This window comes from Anthonomus grandis, chromosome 8 (genome assembly GCF_022605725.1).
Source record: "Anthonomus grandis grandis chromosome 8, icAntGran1.3, whole genome shotgun sequence".
In the NCBI taxonomy this organism is placed as follows: domain Eukaryota; kingdom Metazoa; phylum Arthropoda; class Insecta; order Coleoptera; family Curculionidae; genus Anthonomus; species Anthonomus grandis.
The window spans coordinates 30,766,251-30,786,497 of record NC_065553.1 but is presented as its reverse complement, the minus strand read 5'-3'; the positions used below and the strand labels follow the sequence as shown (position 1 = coordinate 30,786,497).

Here is a 20,247-nt window from a genome sequence, read left to right as displayed (position 1 = left end):
CTAATCTTATAAAAAAAGCACTTATTGATATTAAGGGACATTCTATTCAAGTGGCACCAATCAAAGAACAAATTAAGGTCTTTTTGCAGGAGCACAGCATCAGAAAAGGATGTGATAGGCCTAAATATCTTCACATCATCAGCAAACATTAGCACACGACAATTTTTAAGTTTCCAAACTAAATAAATCAAAAAGAGGCAAAATAAAACAGGGCCTGAGTGAGAGCCCTGTGGCACCCCAGATGGCACCAAAATTTCAGAGGAACATGTACCTCCAAGATTAACAATCTGGGTTCTACCTCCGATGAATCCCGAGATCCACTGAAAAAGAGGCCCCACAATACCTAAAGCCCTAAGCTTCTGCAAGAGTACCCCATGGTTAACCCTATCAAAAGCCTTGGAAAAATATGTATATATTGAGTCAACCTGAAGTCCCTTCTCCAAGCAGCGGTAGAGATAGTTGACATACAGCACCAAATTAGCATCAGTAGATCTGCCTTTTATAAATCCAAATTGCTCAGGATTAAATAAAGATTTAAAACTCCAGGCAATCCTATGACTGACCAGGCAGTCAAGCAGCTTTGGCAACTCAGATTGGTTACACACAGCCTGATAATTGGAAATTTCATTTCTACTACCAGATTTAAAAATGGGTTTTAGAAAACATCTCTTCCAGAGAGTGGGATAAGAACCAGTACCTAGAGATTTGTTAAAAATGAACAGTATTGGTTTCGTAAAAACACAAACACATTTCTTTAGGAAGAATGCCGGAATCCCATCTGGTCAAGCGCAGAGCTTATTCTTAGAGGAAGTAATAATCTCATAAACATCCTGCGTTGACAGAGTTAAATTGCTCAGACAAATTGATTTATCAAAATCAAAAGATGGTATGTCATTGACTTGCTCATCCGAATAGACAGATGAAAAGTATTCTGCAAACATATCCGCAGTATCCGAGATATTCATACTAATCCTGTTATTGTATGTCATTCTGGAGGGAAGGCTAAAACCAGTTCTTTTATTATTTCGAATATATGACCAGAAGTACCTCGGATTGCTAGCGAGATTCGTTTCCACCTTATTAATATATTGTTGATAGCACAACTCTCTTAAGTACTCACATTGATGTCTCAAAAATACAAATTCAATTAAACTTTTTATGAATTTGTTGCTTTCTTATGATCAAACTGCGAAGGTCTGAAGAAAACCAACATGAAAAAGAAGAACTTTTGTACCTCTTTAGAGGAATAAACCTTTACATTGAGGAGTAGATCACATTATAGAAAATTGAAACTATGACATCAATAGATGTCTCTCCCAAAAACAATTGATTCCAGTCTATCCCAGCAAGACAATCATTAATTGCCATCTCCCTTACCAAAATCATAAAAATTTTCTCGCATATCATATCATCAGAATTTTCTGCACAACAAAGGTCAAAACTAATTGCTGTATGGTGCAAGCTATTCGCAAAAATCTTGTCTATTGCACGTTCGACACTAATTAAATCTGAGCTACTAAATACAAGATCCAAGGCAACCCCGTTGGTATTTAAAACCCCATTTACCTGAAAAAAGTTATAGAAGCTAAAGCAGTTGACCAGAGAAGCACAGACTTTCTGTCATGCTCCAGACAACCACCAACCATCAAACCAAGATCATCATTCTCCCATCTAGCATGTGGTAAATTGTAATCACCTGCCAAGACAAACAAACTACTTGTATATCTACTATATACATGTTCAACGGATTCACAATGGCTTATATAGGCTTGAAGTGGAGATGGAGATGGTATATAAATGCAACCAACAACAAAGCTTTGATTGTCAATTTTATTTTAGTTCTCATACCACCTGTATTAGCATAATACACGCAAACACCTGAACCAGAAGGGCCATCCCGCACTAAATTATGGTTTGATTCATTTGATTTTGATAAAAATTTATCTTGCGTTTATTATTTAACCAAAATGTTCGCAAGATAACCCCTCTAGGCCAGTTATCCGGCCTTAAAAAATCATCCCTACAATCGCCGTTGATGCTGATCTTAAAAGAAGTAGTCTCACCCTTAACTGGCAACAATTCTATTTTTTAAGGTCCCTAATCTGAGGGCACCGCTTTTTAATGTGCTCTTCAATAAAACCAGAGGTCACTCCCATTTTAACACGTCCCAGATAAAAATATTCCCTATTTACTGAACCTGCGAAATTTTCATCACCTCAAAAGTCCGCTTCTCCTAAAACCAGATTCCGATTACGATTTGTATTTGTACGTTTTCGATTTTGTCCCAAAGTAAATCCCTGTTGCAGATGGATGCCTGGGTATTTAGGTCGTCATTTTTATTTTTATTCTGCAGCAAGAATCTTACTAGGTCCTTGTTACTATCGATGACATTCTTGGCCCAGTTTTCCAGCTTGTTTTGAAGGCGTATTCTTCGTCTTCTATACCTTCCAAAGATTCATTTATAAGGCATTTAGAAGTTTTAATCAAACTATTTGTTAACTGTGTGGACACACCAGAATTACTAGGCTCTCCAGAATTCTCCAAATTGCCTTCAGAAGTAAACTTATTGAAGTTATCTATGCAATCCTTGCACCATATCAAGACGGTTCTAGTTTTAGCGATTGCACATCTAATCTCTTGCGATGATATTTTACTACAATCCCTACAAGAAACCTTTCCGCAATTGTCACATGCACATCCAAACAAAAGTGTCTTACTTTCCTTAAAATAACAAGCTTGGGTACAAAACCCGCATTGTATCCCTTCCATAGTTGTAAAAACTTTTTAAGAAATGCGTTGGCAACGTTGTAAAAAGACGATATTATGTAATTTTATCTTTAAACAAAATTACAGCTAGTTAAATCAGCAGCTTAGTATTCACAAGCACAACACAGATTGGTAACTTATAACATCCAGTATTTCTCTTATTTCTGGTCCAAATTACTCAATACGATTCCAAAACATGAGCTCACACCACAACACGTCCATTTGACATAACTTTAACTTTTCTTTTTTTTATATTTAAAATATAAATAAAAAACGACTTTTGCCTTTACCTAAAACTGTTCATTTGATGAATGAATTAAAAGGTTGCTTTACTGTTGACTTATTGCTAATTTACATTTAAGACTTTAGAACAAAATATCATGATATGGCTTAATCATCGAAAGAAGTGTTGTCGCTAATGATAGCAGCCTACTTTTATACTTTAACACAATGTATTTACAAGCATTATCTTACATTTAGTATTATAACATCGAGATTTTTTTCATTTTATCAGTGTTGTTTTGAGACGGGTGCATTGGACACAATCGTCATTCGACATAATGGACATTCGACACAATACCCGCGAAATATTTTAAATGTTCGAGTATGATCGGTTGGGTCTTTTACACGTCAGCCAATTTTTATTCGAAATAGCTGTAGTGTTGTCATCTAACACAAAATAGGGTTAGGTATAGGCATATTATTTATATTTTGTTTACATTCGAGTCGTGCTTACAATAATTAGTTTATATTTATCGATAGTTTGCCAAAAGTTATTAATTTGTGAGTTGTGAGTTCTTCAGTATGTTTGAAGCTTTAAGATATAACTACAAAGGACCTGGTATGATGCTTCCTGATACTGATTAAGAAACACTATAACTAACTTACGTAATTTACTACTTGGCCTCCTATCCTGTGATTCTTTTTCTTAGACATTAAATACCTGCATTATACTTATTGCGAAGTGAAGAGGAATTTGACGCCAAAAAAAAGTACCTATCACTTGGGAAAGTGCAAGTTTTTTTGTGTAAAATTGTGGCAAACAAAGTTCCATTTGACTTGCATAGGTGTGGTGATAGTGTTTATATTTACTACTTTTGACTAATAAACTTGAAAAAGTGCAATTTAGGATAATATGCTGGAGAAACTGGATGATTTTGATGAAGTCATATGTCTCCGAAGATATTTGGATTATAAACTATAGTGTGTCAGCTTAAATATAACATACTGAATAACCAAAAGGACTGTAATAGACTATAGGGTTTTTAATTTACTTATACACACTCTTATTGCTATCAAGTAATTTGTGACTAACATTATTTCTGAATTGGTGTCGTAAAAAAGTGCAATGAGTTATTAGTTAATAATATTTATAAGTAGGAAAAGAAACAGGGTCTTAGAGAATATCATATATTACAGCCTTGTTTAGATTGAGCCAAGTTTTCATTCATATTATTGAGTTTTGTCAGGGCTGGAATGTATACAAATTACGGTAACAGTTTACTATCTTATCGACTACCCATTTTCAAGATTTAAAAAAAAAGACAGGTACATAGGATAGTGAATGTCGTATTCATCTTAATTTCATTGTCGGAGACCAAAAATTTCAATTTTTTCAATTTTTTTTTTTTTAAATCGTTTAAAAAAAGTGACTATATTAAATAATAACCCCTGGCGTAACAGTTTACTATCCTATCGAACGCCGTTTTTTTGTACGAATTTAAAAAAATTAAACAGTTACAAAAGTTAATGTGTGTCGTATTTATTATAAATTCGTTGTCGGAGACTCAATAATATTTCAATCATTTGAAAAAAGAAAATAAAAAATATTAAAATTTTACCCCTGTTCGTTTTTTTTTGCGCAATCAGTTTTTCTTATGAAAAATGATTATTCACCCAACAGGTCCTTTTTGCACCCAGCGCCTTTTTATATAAAAAAAATCACTATCAACCCAGCTCAGCCCCAACCAACCCAGCTCAGCCCCAACCAACCCAGCCCAATACAACTCAACCCAACCATTAAATAGGAAACGTATACTAAAAAGAGTAATAAGACAGCTATTGAAATTAGTTTTGTTTTTTAATTTATTTTTTTTTAACGATTTATCGAATGGTATTCGATCACCTAAAAAAATAGTATATTACCTGTAAAATAATAGCGCTGGCAACCCCGATAATTCAGTGTCTCGAAAGGTTTTTTCGGTACGTATTCTGGTAAGTGATTTCCGATTTGTTGTCTCTCTCGTCTCAACATAATCGAGTATTTCCGAGCGGTGTGTTATGTGTCGAGGTCACCCTGTTCGGGCGCTCGTGGAGTCGCTTCGGGGGAAGCTTCGGGAGTGTGTCGAATGTCCATTGTGTTATTTGCCTGTTTTCCGTTGTTTTACTTTTGTCCGATAGTGTATATGTAGTGAAAGTAAAAACACGATGTCTAACATTTTGTTTATAGGGTGGAGTTTACATATTCGGCGAAGGTAGAGGTCTGATAGAGCACAATAACATTTACGGTAACGCTCTGGCTGGCATACAGATCCGGACTAATAGTGATCCTATAGTGAGGCACAATAAAATTCATCATGGACAGCACGGCGGTATTTACGTTCATGAGAAGGGACAAGGCCTGATTGAGGAAAACGAGGTTAGTATGGTTTTATTAGGGTAAAAAATATTGATTTTACTGACTGCATGCTTTTTTTTAACTAAACTAATTTAACCCACGTTATTTGTTTTTTGGAATATTCGTAGTAGTAGAATATTAATATTTATATTTTTTAATCAGGTGTATGCCAATACGCTGGCAGGGGTGTGGATAACAACGGGCAGCACTCCAGTTCTAAGACGAAATAGGATTCACTCAGGAAAACAAGTTGGCGTGTATTTTTATGATAATGGACATGGAAAGCTAGAAGATAATGATATTTTTAATCATTTGTATTCTGGAGTACAAATTAGGTATGCAATGCGTTTTTCTATTAACCATTTAAAAAATCGAAAAACCAGCTTAAAGGGAATTTTCGAATTACGTAATTTTTGGTGCAGTAAGTATTGTGCCTTAGTATCGAAAGCTCATTTCTATTTCTGGTGACCATGTTTTAGTTTACATAAATGTCACTATTTGTGCTAAAAAGGGTTGGGTTGGTTGTTGTATTCTTCTTGACAAACATAACCAATATTCAAAAGTACAGGGCAAGCTCTGTAAACTCAACTTTAAAAAACACTGCAAGATCTTTTGATGATAAATTTAGCATTTCGAGAATAATCTGCTTCTGAACAATAAAGACCTTATTGGCAAATCTAGATGTGCCAAAAAATAGTATCTTATAACTAAATAAGCTCTGTATATTGGCAAAATAATAAACTTTAAAGTTTTTCATATTAACTGTTTCCCTGAAACCTTCTGATTAGATAGCATGAGCCTAGCCAGCACAGGTTTTTTTCCTATATAGTTTTCCAAACTATTATTGGCGTCACAAGTCATCCCTAGAAATATTACATTCCCAGATGTAGGAATTGAGTTGTTCATTTGAAAACTTCCCACAACGGATTTATCGAAAACCACTGTTTAAAAAAAAAACGCCGAAATACGTCAAAAGGTTTGTCAAGGGGGACAACTTTCTAACCTAAAATTACTTCACCCCCTTTCACCCATTGCCCCCAAGGTCATCCCCTTAAAAATTTTAAATGGCAAGGGGTATTGAGTAATAGCTTGTTTAAAAGGACTTTCGAAGTCTTTTACTTTGACGTTTGTTTTTTTTTAAATCGGTCGATTCGTTTTCGAGAAAATTAGAAAAATCTTTGTTTATCTTAATTTGTTCAGATAGAAAACAAAAACATCAAAATATCAGTTTTTATTTTAATAAGTGTTCAAAATGTTGCCCGTTTTTGGCCAAACAATGATTAGGCGATGTTCAAATTCCTGACGGACATTTTCAAAAACATGTTGTGGGATATTATGGCAGCTGTCGATGATGCGTTGACAAAGTTCATCCAAACTTTCAGGTTGGGGAGTAAACACAATAGATTTCAAATGACCCCATAGAAAAAAGTCTAACGGCGTTATATCAGGAGATCTAGCAGGCCATTATATAGGCCCCCTTCGCCCTATCCATTTATCTGGTAACTCGTCGTCTAGCCATTGCCGAACGGGAAGAACATAGTGAGGGGGAGCGCCGTCTTGCTGGAAATATATTTCAGTCTCATCAAGTATAGGGTTTCCATCATCATCGATTTGATTTTCAATGGAAAGCGGATTGATGGTATTTTCCAACATATCCAAATAACTGCAGGGCAAAGTGGTTCAGTTTGCTGATGATACCACCATTTTATGGAATCATAGAGATTCTGATAATGTTAGAGCCCAGGTTTTTAAGGATCTTAAGATTTTATCGGAGTGGTGTGCTGCAAACAGGCTTGTATTTAATGTGGGCAAAACCTTTATTATGGGATTTAAGTGTGACGTTCAGGGCCTTATGTTTAGTGAAAACTCCCCCTTGCAAAACAAAGAAAGCTGTAAGTTCCTTGGTATTACCATTGATGGTCGCCTTCGCTTCGAAAATCATATCCTAAATCTTGCATCAAAATTATCCTCTGGATGCTTTGCAGTAAGAATGGCGGGGCATGAGCTGGGAGGGGTAGTTGCACGTTCAGTGTACTTTTCTCTTATTGAGTCCCACCTTCGTTATGGCTTGCCTTTTTGGGGTTTAAGCAACAAGGGATTATTAAACATAATTTTTGTGATTCAAAAAAAGGCAGTTAGATACCTATGTTCCGCTGGGTTAAGAGATTCTTGTAAACCTCTCTTTATATCTCAAAAAATCCTAACTCTTTTTTCTCTTTTTATCTTAGAAACAGCTACTCTTATTCATAAATGTCCTAAACCTCCCTCTAACACTGGTCATATGACTCGCCAGGTTAACGATTTTCCCTTACCAATCCCTACATCCTCCCTCACGAAGAACTCACTTATATACCTCAGCAAAAAAAATTACAACCATGTTCCTCTCTGTATCTTCCTCTATGTATCAGACAAATTTTAGAAGTTAAGAGATTCAAAAAGGAATTAAAATCACTTTTATTATCCAGGGCATATTATAGCCTTGACGATTTTTTTAATGATACCTTTTAACCTGTGCTCTGACATCATTTTAGTGTTTTAGTTTTGTTTCCTGTTAAATAATGTAATTTACTTCTTCTAAATTCTGTTTTATTGACAGCTTTACTTATTTTTTAATGAAATTTATCAAAAAGATGCTTTTTTTTCTCAATCTGTTTTGTTATGATTAATTTTGGTAATGTGTGTAAATTTTATGGTAAAGTGTTTTAGAAGTTATGTTTGTTTGAAATTTAAAGTGAATTTGGAATTTTTTAGTTTTTAGGATGCTTGTACACAAGATTTTGTTGTCTTACGTAATATAGCACATTTTCTTTCTTTCTTTCTTAATGTCTCCATTTCACTTTATTTCCCAAAATGCCTGTCCATACATTAATTTTTTGAGGGTGCTGGGTATGCCCTTCTACAAATGCATAAGGATCTTCATTGCTCCAATATCTACAGTTATGCTTATTAACAAATCCATTTAGATAAAATGCGCATTCATCGGTGAAGCAGATATTCTTTACATGAATAGTATTATCATTAATCGCTTCAGTCATTTTTTCACAAAACTGAACTATTGAAATCGTCTTTGGTTAACCCTTGCAATATTTTCATTTTGAATGGATGAAATTTATGAAGTTTGGTAACTGTGTGAACAGAGCCTAATGAAATTTTGCGTAATGAAGTATTAGGATTTATTCCAAAATGACCCAAAACTTCAACTTGAGCGGCTTCATCCAAAATTCGCCGATGATCACGTTTTTTATTTGCAACAGATCCAATTTCAGTAAACTTAGTAACAAGGTCCAAAACATACCTATGCGAAGTTATCTTCTCCGGATGTCTGGCGTTAAACGTGACGGCAGTTTGCCGAGCACATCGATTTTGGGCACCATAAATTAGAATAATGTCCACTCTTTCGGCTAGTGTGTAAACCATTTTGGAAGTAAAATCTTCAATTCAACAAATAAATTTTCACTATTCCAAGACTGTCACAAATGTAACTGACGGCAAAATAAATTCTAATTTCCTTACCAACTATAAATAACTAAGTTGGTATAACAATAAATACATTTATAACAATAAATACATCTAATTTTCTCGAAAACGAATCGACCGATTTAAAAAAAATCAAACGTCAAAATAAAAGATTTTGAAAGATCTTTTAAACAAGCTATTACTCGATACCCCTTGCTATTTAAAATTTTTAAGGAGATGACCCTGGAGGCAATGGGTGAAAGGGGGTGAAGTAATTTTAGGTTAGAAAGTTGTTCCCCTTGACAAACCTTTTGACGTATCGGCGTTTTTTTTTTAAACAGTGGTTTTCGATAAATCCGTGTTGGGTAGTTTTCAAATGAACATCCTGTATGTATGTACTACTTATGAATTTAAGTTAAATACAGTTGAGAAACAAATTGAAGATAAAAAACACAATTACACTACAGATATTGGTATATAAAAATAATTTGCATACATAGAATACTTATGCTATTATTGTTTTAAAAAGATATCAAGTATATTTTGATGCAACAATAATTGAACTTACAGTATCGGAGAAAAATAGAGCGACGATACAGTTTTTTTCTTTTATTAAAAAAGCAAAAACGCAAGAAGAATTAAAACTCAATAAAACAAATACACTCATTAATAAACATATATTTATTACATAACATACCAAAATTCCTCCGTATAAACAAGATCATAAAAAGAAAAAGAAAAGTTAAATATTTCTATACGACAAAAATTAAGCGACGCTTACAATAAAAATAAAAGAAAACATTATCAGATTGCGCTTTTAATATTTAGTCCACAAGCCTTTATTTGCGATTACCTGGCGGCACTTTTGAGGCATGGAAGAAATTAAATTATCAATTATATCTTGATCAATATTTTTCCATATATTTCTCATTTCTTCAAAAATGTACTCTTTGTTTTTATAGGTTTTACTTCTAAGTTGCCTATCCACAATTTCCCACAGGTTTTCGATCGGGTTAACATCGGGCGATTGGGCTGGCCATTTAAGAATGGTTATTTTATTTTTATTAAACCATTCTTTTATACATTTTGCTGTATGTTTTGGATCATTGTCGTGTTGGAAAACAAAACGTAGTGGCATATTCCATTACGCATAAGGTAGCATGATATTTTCAAGGATATATTTATACTTAAATGTATCCATAATACCCTCAATTTGGTAAATTGGTCCCATTTCATAGCCAGAGAAACAACCCCACACTAACACGTTGCCACCTCCATGTTTTACAGTACCTTGGACATACTTTGGGTCAGGTCTTTTACCTGCAATACGATGAACATATTGAACACCATCACTTTTATACAAATTAAACTTTGACTCATCACTAAAAAGTACTTTTTTCCATTGCTCTGGTGTCCAGTGAGCATGTTGTTCTGCAAACAGAAGACGTGCTTTAATATTCTTCTTACTAAGAAGCGGTTTTTTGGCAGATTTGCATGCTTTTAGGCCTGCTTCAACTAGTCTGCGCTGTATCGTTCGAGAGGCAACATTAGAACCACCAGCTTCAGCCAGAATTTGCTTTGCTGACAGAAAAGGATTTGCCTGGAAGATCCTTTAAATTTTTCTATCCAGTTTTTTTGAAGTTTTTCTCGGTCTACCCGTCTGTTTTCGGTTAACTACTTTTCCTCTAATTCGATAGTTCTGAATGGTTCTCGACACAACAGATTTTGAAACCCTTAGTTCTTGTTTTATTACGTATTGTGGTGTTCCCATCTTATACAATGCAATAATTCTTTCTTTAAGATCAATAGAAACACTTTTACCACGAGTCATTTTTAAACAAAATATAGATTTGATACCGACCAAAACCGATGTTTATCTACTAATGGTATGAACAATATCGATCAAGTCGCTTTATTTTTGTCCATGAAAAAATGCATAAAAACATACAATAATTTACTAATCTCTTGCTATTCATCACAAGAGGCAAAGAATGTTTAAATACGATTAACAAAGGTACGTACTGATACTACAAAATTGTTCCTAATTATACGAGGTACAGTCACAAAGTTTTTTAGGAATATTATAGCGTCGCTTAATTTTTGTCCGATACATCTATAAGATGAAATATTTCGATTTCAAATTACCAACAAAACTACAATGTCAATTGCGTCTCTTTTACATCTAAGATAATATGAAATTAAGTTTCATATTTACCTTTGGGCCAATGTTATACCAAATGCATCCACATCACACCTAATGACAGAACTGACAACTCCAGTTAGAGCGCCAGACAAGTTAACAGTGACAACGATGATGCCACAATGACATAACCGCCATCTAGCGCTCGCAGGAAGAGTCACAAATCTGTCTCTGTGTTAGCAGAGTCTAGAGACTGGGAATATTATGGCGGTATTACGTAATTTTTTAAGAAGATTGCACTGGTGCCCTAAAAAGAGTGCACTGGTTTCTTCTAAAGGTGCGATATAACATTCACAATATTCAATTTTGTTTATTTTTAGGACGGGCAGTAATCCGGTTATCAGAGGCAATAAAATCTGGGGTGGACAAAACGGAGGCGTTTTGGTTTACAACGGAGGTTTAGGATTGTTAGAACAAAACGAAATCTTCGACAATGCTATGGCCGGAGTCTGGATCAAAACCGATTCGAATCCGGTTTTGAAAAGGAATAAAATTTTTGACGGACGAGACGGTGGAATTTGTATATTTAATGGAGGAAAAGTACGTGAAATATTTACTTTGTATTTCTTAATAATATATATTAAAGTAGAGACAAAATAAAGACACTTAAGTCTCGGTCTCAAAATATTATTATGTTCCGACGGTTACATATTTCGCTTAAAATAAAGCATCATCAGACCTACAATAAACAGAAAAACACACGTAATTGCAATAAAACCCTACACTAAAACAAAATCAAAGTTTAAAATTAGTTAAAATTACCTTATAAACTGAAGAGTACAGGCTAAAAAGGGGGAATGTCACTTTTTGCTCATTTTGAGCTGTTTAGTCCGTTCAACTTTTAATAGACAGAAGTATCACCTAGTAACATTATACAGGCGAAAAAAGGGAAGAGTCGCCAGATATCGACAATTTAAATTAAGCTGTACTGGCTAAAAAGGAGGAGAGTCCGCGCGCCACATGCTAAGTAGGGGGAACGGCACAAATGCGCGTTATTCAGGAACTGTCAGAAGGCTCTCTTGACTGCAGTTACTTTTATTTTCTGATTGTGTTTACCGGTTCTGGTGTTTATTTATTGTTCGCCAAACTTGTGGAAATGTAAGTGACAAGTCGTATTTTAATATTGTAGTGCTAATAAACAGTATAAAATGAATCCAAGTGTCAGTGACAGCGAAGACTTTGTTGTTATGCCAGTTCAGGGAAAACAAAGAAAAAGTTACGGAAGACTAACTGATGTTTCTAAAAAACTTAACCTACAAAGCCACTTGACAGGAAGCGACTGCCAATGTAAACATCTCAAGTGTTTTGATAAAGTTCCACTTAGTGCAAGACAAAAGATAATAAGTGAGTTTAATTTATTAAAATCCGTGGATGAGCAAAACATCTATTAGTGTGGACTTATTAGTGTCTGTCCTGTACAAAAGCGACGCCCACGTAACGCAGAAGAGGTTCAAGATTACATGAGAGTTCATTTGCTTATCGTGTCAGAATCTCTTTAGATGGTGAGACAACAGAAGTACCAGTTTGCTTTAAGGCTTTTCTTTCCTTACATGGTATAACCAAAAAAAAGCTTGAAATTCTCCAGAAATCTTTAAAAATGATTGGTAGCGCCCCAATTGATAAACGAGGAAAATACTTAAATAGGCCTCTCAAGCTGAAACAGGAAGCTAAAGATCTAGTAGTCAATCATATTAGTTCTTTCAAAGGACGACAAAGCCATTACAGCCTAAAGGATTCTTCAAAAACCTACCTGCCCGAAGATTTAAATATCAGAAAAATGTACAATATGTACAAAAATACCGTTACAGATCAAAAATATTGTGTGTCATATGAAACATATAGATCTATTTTCTCACGAGACTTCAACATTTCATTTGGTTACCCAAGGTCGGATACATGCAGTATCTGTGACAAATACTTGGCAAATATTAGGTCCCTAGAAGCCAAAATCAAGAATGTGTCAGAAAATGCCATAGAAAAAAACATCTAGATGACAAAATCACTGTTTACACTGGCACTGGAAGACGTTTTTAAAAGTCTAGGCTGGAACGAGAGAGGCATCAAAATCGACGGCAAACATCTGAGCCATTTACGCTTTGCGGATGATATAGTACTCTTTAGCCAGAATATAATAGAATTACAGGAGATGTTGGCAGAACTTCAAAGAGAAAGAAATAGAAAAGAAAGAAATAGAAAATAGAAATCGAAAAGAATAGGTTTAACCATGAATTTAAATAAAACAAAAGTCATGTCACCTGCCAATATTCAAGTACACATAGAAGACCGAATTATTGACAACGTCGAAGAATATGTATATTTAGGACATTGCATCAAATTGGGCAAAGAAAGTCAAACTGCCGAAATAAACAGACGTGTTCGTTTGACATGGGCAGCCACGGGTAAACTGTCACACGTCTTGAGAAATGAAACTATTCCAATTAATTTGAAAAAAAAGGTCTTCAATGCCTGCTTACTGCCCGTGATGACTTACGGAATGGAAACCATGACACTCATTGTTAAATCAGCGAACAGGCTTAGGACCACCCAAAGAGCCATAGAACGGGTGATGCTAGGAATAAGCCTGAGAGTATTAGACAAAGAACTAAAGTTGAAGACGTCATAACACGTATAGCCCACCTGAAATGGAGCTGGGTAGGATACGTCGCCCGACAGGACGACTTGAGATGGTCATGGTCAAGACACATCGTTCAATGGAGACCTCGCATACATAAACGCAGCGTTGGCAGACCACAGTTACGCTGGCTCGATGATGTCAAAAACAAAGTGGGCAACAGATGGCACCAACTGGCACAGAACAAAGAAACATGGAAGAATATAGGGGAGACCTATGTCCAGGAGTGGACTGTGAAGGGTTGGTGAAAGAAGAAGAAGATATAACAAATAGAATAACAACAAGAACTACAGTATAATATAAACGCGAAACCGATTTTAGGGTGAGCCAAGTCTGCACCATGCTAGTTTTAACACACTCACAAAATTCAAAATTGTTTTAATTATTACCATATACAGACCTATATATTAATGCACGCATCTTAAGAAATGGTTGATTCTTAGCAACATTATTTCCACGTACAAAAGGGGTGGTCCAATAGCGCCCTAACAAGAAATATAAATTTAAATATTTTTTATACAAATTTTCAAATGGCATATTTTTAGGCTCAAAAATGCGAAACTTTGCCCTAAATTTAACCATCTTCGTATCTCTTATATTTACCGAGATCCCAATAGTGAGCTAGGAAGTTGTAACACGTCGTATAGTATATGATATCTAGTAAAAAATGACGTTTATAAATAATAAAACGCAATAAAAGTTAGTATTTTACTTATATTCGTTTATTTGAAGAAAACTGTAAAATAACAGTAATGAAACGTATAAAATAATTGCTTTTCCTATTTTTGAGCGCATGACTCTGTTTCCTTTTCCCGGCCCGTCCACAATTCAATCCCAGCAGCATCAAGAGAATCTCATATCTTCGTCTGTTTCACGTTATCCGCGCCGAACTTGCCAATCTTTATCTGAGAAATATTGATCTGAAATGATTGAAAATGTTGAACGGGCCGGAGGCTGTGGAAAGACTCCAATCGATCGTAAATATATACGGGAATCGATCACTGAATATCGTAATATATTTTGCAGTTTATTTTAATGCGTGTGTGTAGTATGTTGATTGTATTTTGTACATACACAATTTTGGAGCTTGACCAAATAATTTCACCTAAACTATAACCTTCGGGACATAAAAATTTATTTATTTTGGACCGATAGTATTGTCCGAGTTTAGTGTTTTTATTTTGTCTCTACTTACGTAGGCCTCTTTGAGATAATGGCGAGTTCTTTCAATATATATTAAACACAATTTTCTTAGGGTGTTTTAGAAGAGAACGACATATTCAGAAATGCACAGGCGGGCGTGTTAATATCGACGCAATCGCATCCTATTTTGAAGCGCAACCGCATTTTCGACGGTTTGGCCGCCGGGGTGGAAATTACGAATAACGCGACCGCGACTTTGGAGTTTAATCAGATATTTAATAACAGATTTGGAGGGCTGTGTCTGGCCAGTGGAGTGCAGCCAATCGTTAGGGGCAATAAGGTAAATAAACCCGACGAAAAACGTTTTTAAACTAACTTTTTTTTAATTGCAGATTTTTAATAACCAAGATGCGGTGGAAAAGGCAGTGTCGAACGGCCAATGCTTGTATAAGATCTCGTCGTACACGTCGTTCCCGATGCACGACTTTTATCGATGTCAAACGTGCAACACGACTGATCGTAACGCCATCTGCGTTAACTGTATTAAAACTTGTCATGCCGGACATGATGTTGAATTTATTAGACATGACAGGTGAGTATTTTTTTATTTGGTGCAAATAAAAAAACATTATTTAGAACAAATCTTAATAAACCATAATACATATATAGAATGTAAATAAATTAAACCACATATAAAGCGTAAATGCTTTTTATGGTTTAATCTCTATAATATACAGGGTGTCCCGGTTCATGTGGGAAATCTCTCGGATTCAGGTAGAACATCGAAAAATAAGTACCTTTTTTTTAGCCTAGGAATCAAGGTTCTTGGTCATTATCGATAAAATGAACCGTTTTGGAGAAAAGAAATAATAAACGAGCATGTTGAAACGAGCAGCAATGTTTTTTTTTTATTTTTTTTAAATGAGATAAGTACGCTAGTTAATTAAAGAACAGAGAAATTTTGATGTAAGTCAATTTCATTTAAAATAATACATGTTCCTAAAAATACAGTGGTGTCCTAAAAAATACTTTACTAAGTTTTATAAATAAGAAAATCTCATCCATTTTTCACAAAGAGACCGACGTATACAACAGACGAAAAACAATGAAAAACACAAAGTCACGGTCTCACAACATTTACTTAAAGCTACACGTGTTTCGCTCTATTCAGAGCATCATCAGGCCTACAACAATAATAATTAGTATTGAAAGAAAAAAAGAGGACATACTGTTATACAGTTATTTAGAACCAAAAAATAAAAAATTGTAAAATAATATCACACCTATTGGGAATCGAACCCGCGACAACAAGCTTACAAGCCAAAGACTATAACCTATGGGCTACCTGAACACTGAGGAGAAGTTCAAAACATTTGTTGTTAAGCCAAGGCATTCTAACACAATATTAAACTTATTTCAGTTGGAAGAGATTATGTAAATATAAAATTGATTAAATAAGATTATTAAAAATAAGGTTGGGTTCAAAATTAAATACGTCGTTAACACAGACAAGAACAGGACTCTTCTTGGCTTTAGTAATTTTCATCCTCTCCAGAAGGTCAAGCTTTTTCCCTTTAGGGCATTCATGAAGTATTTCAGCTCCGACCTCTGGAGAAAAGTGATGTGTGGAAGCTAACAGGTGATTCGCAAACGCTGACTTTGTATCACGGACGTCTGTATTTTTAAATTTCTCAAACAACGCTACATGTTCTTTAACGCGTGTAGAAATTTTTCTTCCAGATTATACAGCGTCACAATCCCCACATTTCAAAGAGTAAACCCCTGATTTCGAAAAGACATTTGCCTTGTCTATCACGCTCACTAACTGTTTTTTTAAATTATTCGCGGTTTTGAAAGCGATTTTGATATTAGAGGTCTTAAAAAATTTCCGAAGACAAAGATCTAAAGGACTTTTTGTCGTCTTTCTCATAAAGAAGGTTGTAAGTCAACCTATATTTATTTAAGAACTTAAAGTATAATTTGTTAATTAAGTAAAGTGGGAATCCATTATTAAAAGCAATATGTTTTATAATATTAAGCTCTTTATCAAACGCTTCCTTTGACAGGGCGATGTTAAAAAGTCTGTAAAAGAAAGAATTGAAGGAGGCAAATTTGTATGGATAGGGAGAAATAGACGCATATTGAATGACATTATCAGTAGTTGTGGGTTTACGATATATTTCAAATATTAGTTTATTATTGAGTCTTTCTATAAGGAGGTCTAGGAATGGCAGTTTACCATTTTGTTCTTCCTCAATGGTAAAAGAAATCTTTGGGTGCAAAGAATTCACAAAACGAAGAAAATTTGTCAAATCTTCTTTCTGGCCATTCCAGACAATGAAAATATCGTCAACGTACCTCTTATATTCAATGAGAAACTCCCCAAACCTACCCTTAACAATCCTTTCTTCTAGGTTGCTCATAAAAATTTCACTTAACAGTGGGGAAAGGCATGAACCCATAGCCAATCCAGAGACTTGTTTGAAAATTTTATTATTGAATTGAAAGAAATTTTGATTAGTTTTATAAGGCACAAATATTACAAAATCGAGTTGTTAAAGTCTAATTTAACTATGATTGTACTAACAAGATTTATCTAGAACTGAATTTACATAAGTTAGAAGACATTTTAGAAATTGAACAATGTAAAATGATTTATAAAATTTTTCATGGTCAGCAAAAATGTAACATAAATATTTTATTTTATTGTGATGTGTATAATTACCAAACAAAATCCCATTGACCATCTTTGATTTTAAGCAGTATGTATATAGTCTTGAAAAATGGAGACTTGTGTTTTGACATGAAAATTACGAATTTTGTGGTGAATTTAGCATTATTTATACAGGGCGTTAGTTACACCGTGTTACTTAAGTAAATTACAACATATCTTTTTTTCTAATCAGTTATGGCCAAAACGACTCGAAAATTTAAAAGGCACTTCAATTTTGAAACTTCCAATTTTTGAGTATTGGCGTCGGTTTTTTTTATTTACGGTTTTTGGGGAACAAGTAGGCATGAGGGTACACAATCTTCCCACGGAGCATGCTAAAATATATGTTCCGCATTTAATAAATACCATTTTATTTGAAGCATGCCTAGCTCTGCTTATAATATTATAATAATCCTACAAATTCAGCACGCGGAATCGGAGCACAATATAGTGCTACTGCATCTGGCTATTCCTCTGGGCTCCTTCAACAAATACAGTCTTTAGCTCCGGTTGTTGCCTATTCACAATCGCAATCTCACTCTGTTGCACATGGATCTCTACAACGAGGTTATACAGACTTGGATCATTCTTCAGAATCCAATACTAGTCAACCCCCGACATTTATTGGAGTAGGATCTCATACACCTATAGGTCCACTTTTTTCGGAGTCCATTGTATCTCAGCCATCGACAGCTTTGTCTTTGTCCAGTAACGATATGTCGCGAGCACAGACGCCTAGCCAAGCAGTCTCTGAATCATCTACTTGAATTGCGTGTGATCAGAATAACGATTTTCCTGTTTAAATATGCTATGTGTAAATTTGATATTCTAGTTACTTTACTTTAATCTTATTTTGTACTTTATATCCTTTATTATTTTGTATTATTATATAGTTTATTTAGTGTTCTTATTACGTGCTTTTTTCATTTATAAATATATAGATAGGTGAGTACCTACCTATATCTATAACTAACTATACTCTATTTCCTTTTTGGTAAGAGCACAGTGCTTCATTATTTATGCAGAAGTAGCATAAATATAGGGTGAGTCTTCCATTTTTTCTACATGTAACAAAATGATAAACCAGGCTGTTTTTACCAATTTTAAGTGGACAATAAAAATATTTACGAAATATACAAAAAAAATCAATTTATAAATCACACATTTCATTACTCTCATCGCTTTCATCCGAATCAGACATTCTCACTGTTATAACTAAGAGTTCGACAGTTTCTTCTAGAAGATTATCGAGGGTCCACATCTTTTCTTCTTCTTTTATAGCATTGATTTTTTCTTGGGTAACGTTATCCACTGCTGCTTTCAGAAGTTCTCTCGCATCTTTCAATTTAAAGGTTTTATTATTTCTAGCCACAAATCCTTTTACTTGAGCCTAAATTAACTCTATAGGATTTAATTCACAATGGTAAGGTGGCAAACGAAGTACAGTTATATTGTGTTGTTTTGCCATTTCGTCAATAACGTGTCTTTTATATTTTGATTTATTTTCTGTAACTATTGTCAGAAGCTCAGCTTTTACCGCGTCATCTTCAAAAGGTATTTCTTTTTCGGTAAGCGAGTTTTTTATTTCCCCCTTTCGCCAGCAGGATGATGGTAATTTTTCTATTAATCTTGAATGGTAGCTGGCATTGTCCATAACAATAATTGAATTTTCGGGAATTGACTTGATCATTTCGGAAAAATAATCTTCTCTAATCAACAACATTAGCGTTTATTTCTTCGTGGTAATCCTTAGTTGACTTAGATAGATTAGACGATTCGAATTCAAACAGACCGCCATTTAAAAATCCTTTATAGCTCCCAATATGTGTAATTATTAATTTGTGGCCCTTACCAGAAGGAGACTTCAAGCCAGTCGATAAACCTTCTAAAAAAGCCTGACGAGAGCTTCCAACATTTTTATTCTGCCAGCACTTGCTCACGGTGTGTCCTTCGTTAAGCCAGGTTTCATCAAAATAATAAATGTTTCTTCCTTCCATACTCCTTAATTTGCCTTAAATACATTTTCTCCAACAGACTATTTCTTCTTATCTATTAAAATAGATTTTCTATTTTGCTTTTGCCAAGAAAAATGTAATTCGTGTAAAATTTTCCATAATTTTTTTCTTCCCATTTCTGGTACATTTTCGTCTTCTTTTATAAGTGTCAAAATTTTGTCGAGTTAGGATTTCATTCTTAAAATAAAATGAATGTACTGTCCTCCTGATGATATGCTTTGCTGTCTCATCAGCTGCTATCGGCTTCCTACCGGCAGTTTTCTTTACACTCTTCTTAGGCAAGTTCTCACGGTTTTCACTTTTTCTGTCACTAAGAAGTGTAAATTGTTGCTTTACTTATGCCTGTCATATTGGCATGTGTAGAAACTAGATTTCTAACAGTACTTGAGGCATTTGATGCACAAGTACATCATGTACGTTTAGTACTATAGTCCTTGCTTTAAAATCTAAAACACCTTTACACACTACGGGGCTAAACTTTGACATTCTTACAACAAATGCGCAACAATACTGAAAAATAAATTAAGTTTTTATGATATATCTACATTATATACTGTCTAACCGCCTTTAGTTTTAATGCGTTCAATTTAAGCAGAAATCAGTGACTATACTCGCTAGCGTTAACTGGCTTGAATATGTTCACTTGATTCCGATACAATATTTTTTCGCCAGCGTTAACTAGGCTGAAAAGATACTGTGCTTAGT

The 20,247-nt window shown here is 34.5% G+C and overlaps 1 protein-coding gene across 1 annotated transcript in view; it reads left to right on the top strand.

Moving 5' to 3' along the window:
* LOC126739616 (F-box only protein 11) overlaps nt 1–20,247 on the top strand; it is an 86,339-nt gene that overhangs the window by 47,807 nt on the left and 18,285 nt on the right. The window contains exons 8-12 of the mRNA XM_050445374.1: nt 5,216–5,404; nt 5,546–5,718; nt 11,360–11,579; nt 14,927–15,154; nt 15,207–15,406. Coding sequence (XP_050301331.1) covers nt 5,216–5,404; nt 5,546–5,718; nt 11,360–11,579; nt 14,927–15,154; nt 15,207–15,406 — 1,010 coding nt within the window. The remainder of the gene's footprint in view (nt 1–5,215; nt 5,405–5,545; nt 5,719–11,359; nt 11,580–14,926; nt 15,155–15,206; nt 15,407–20,247) is intronic.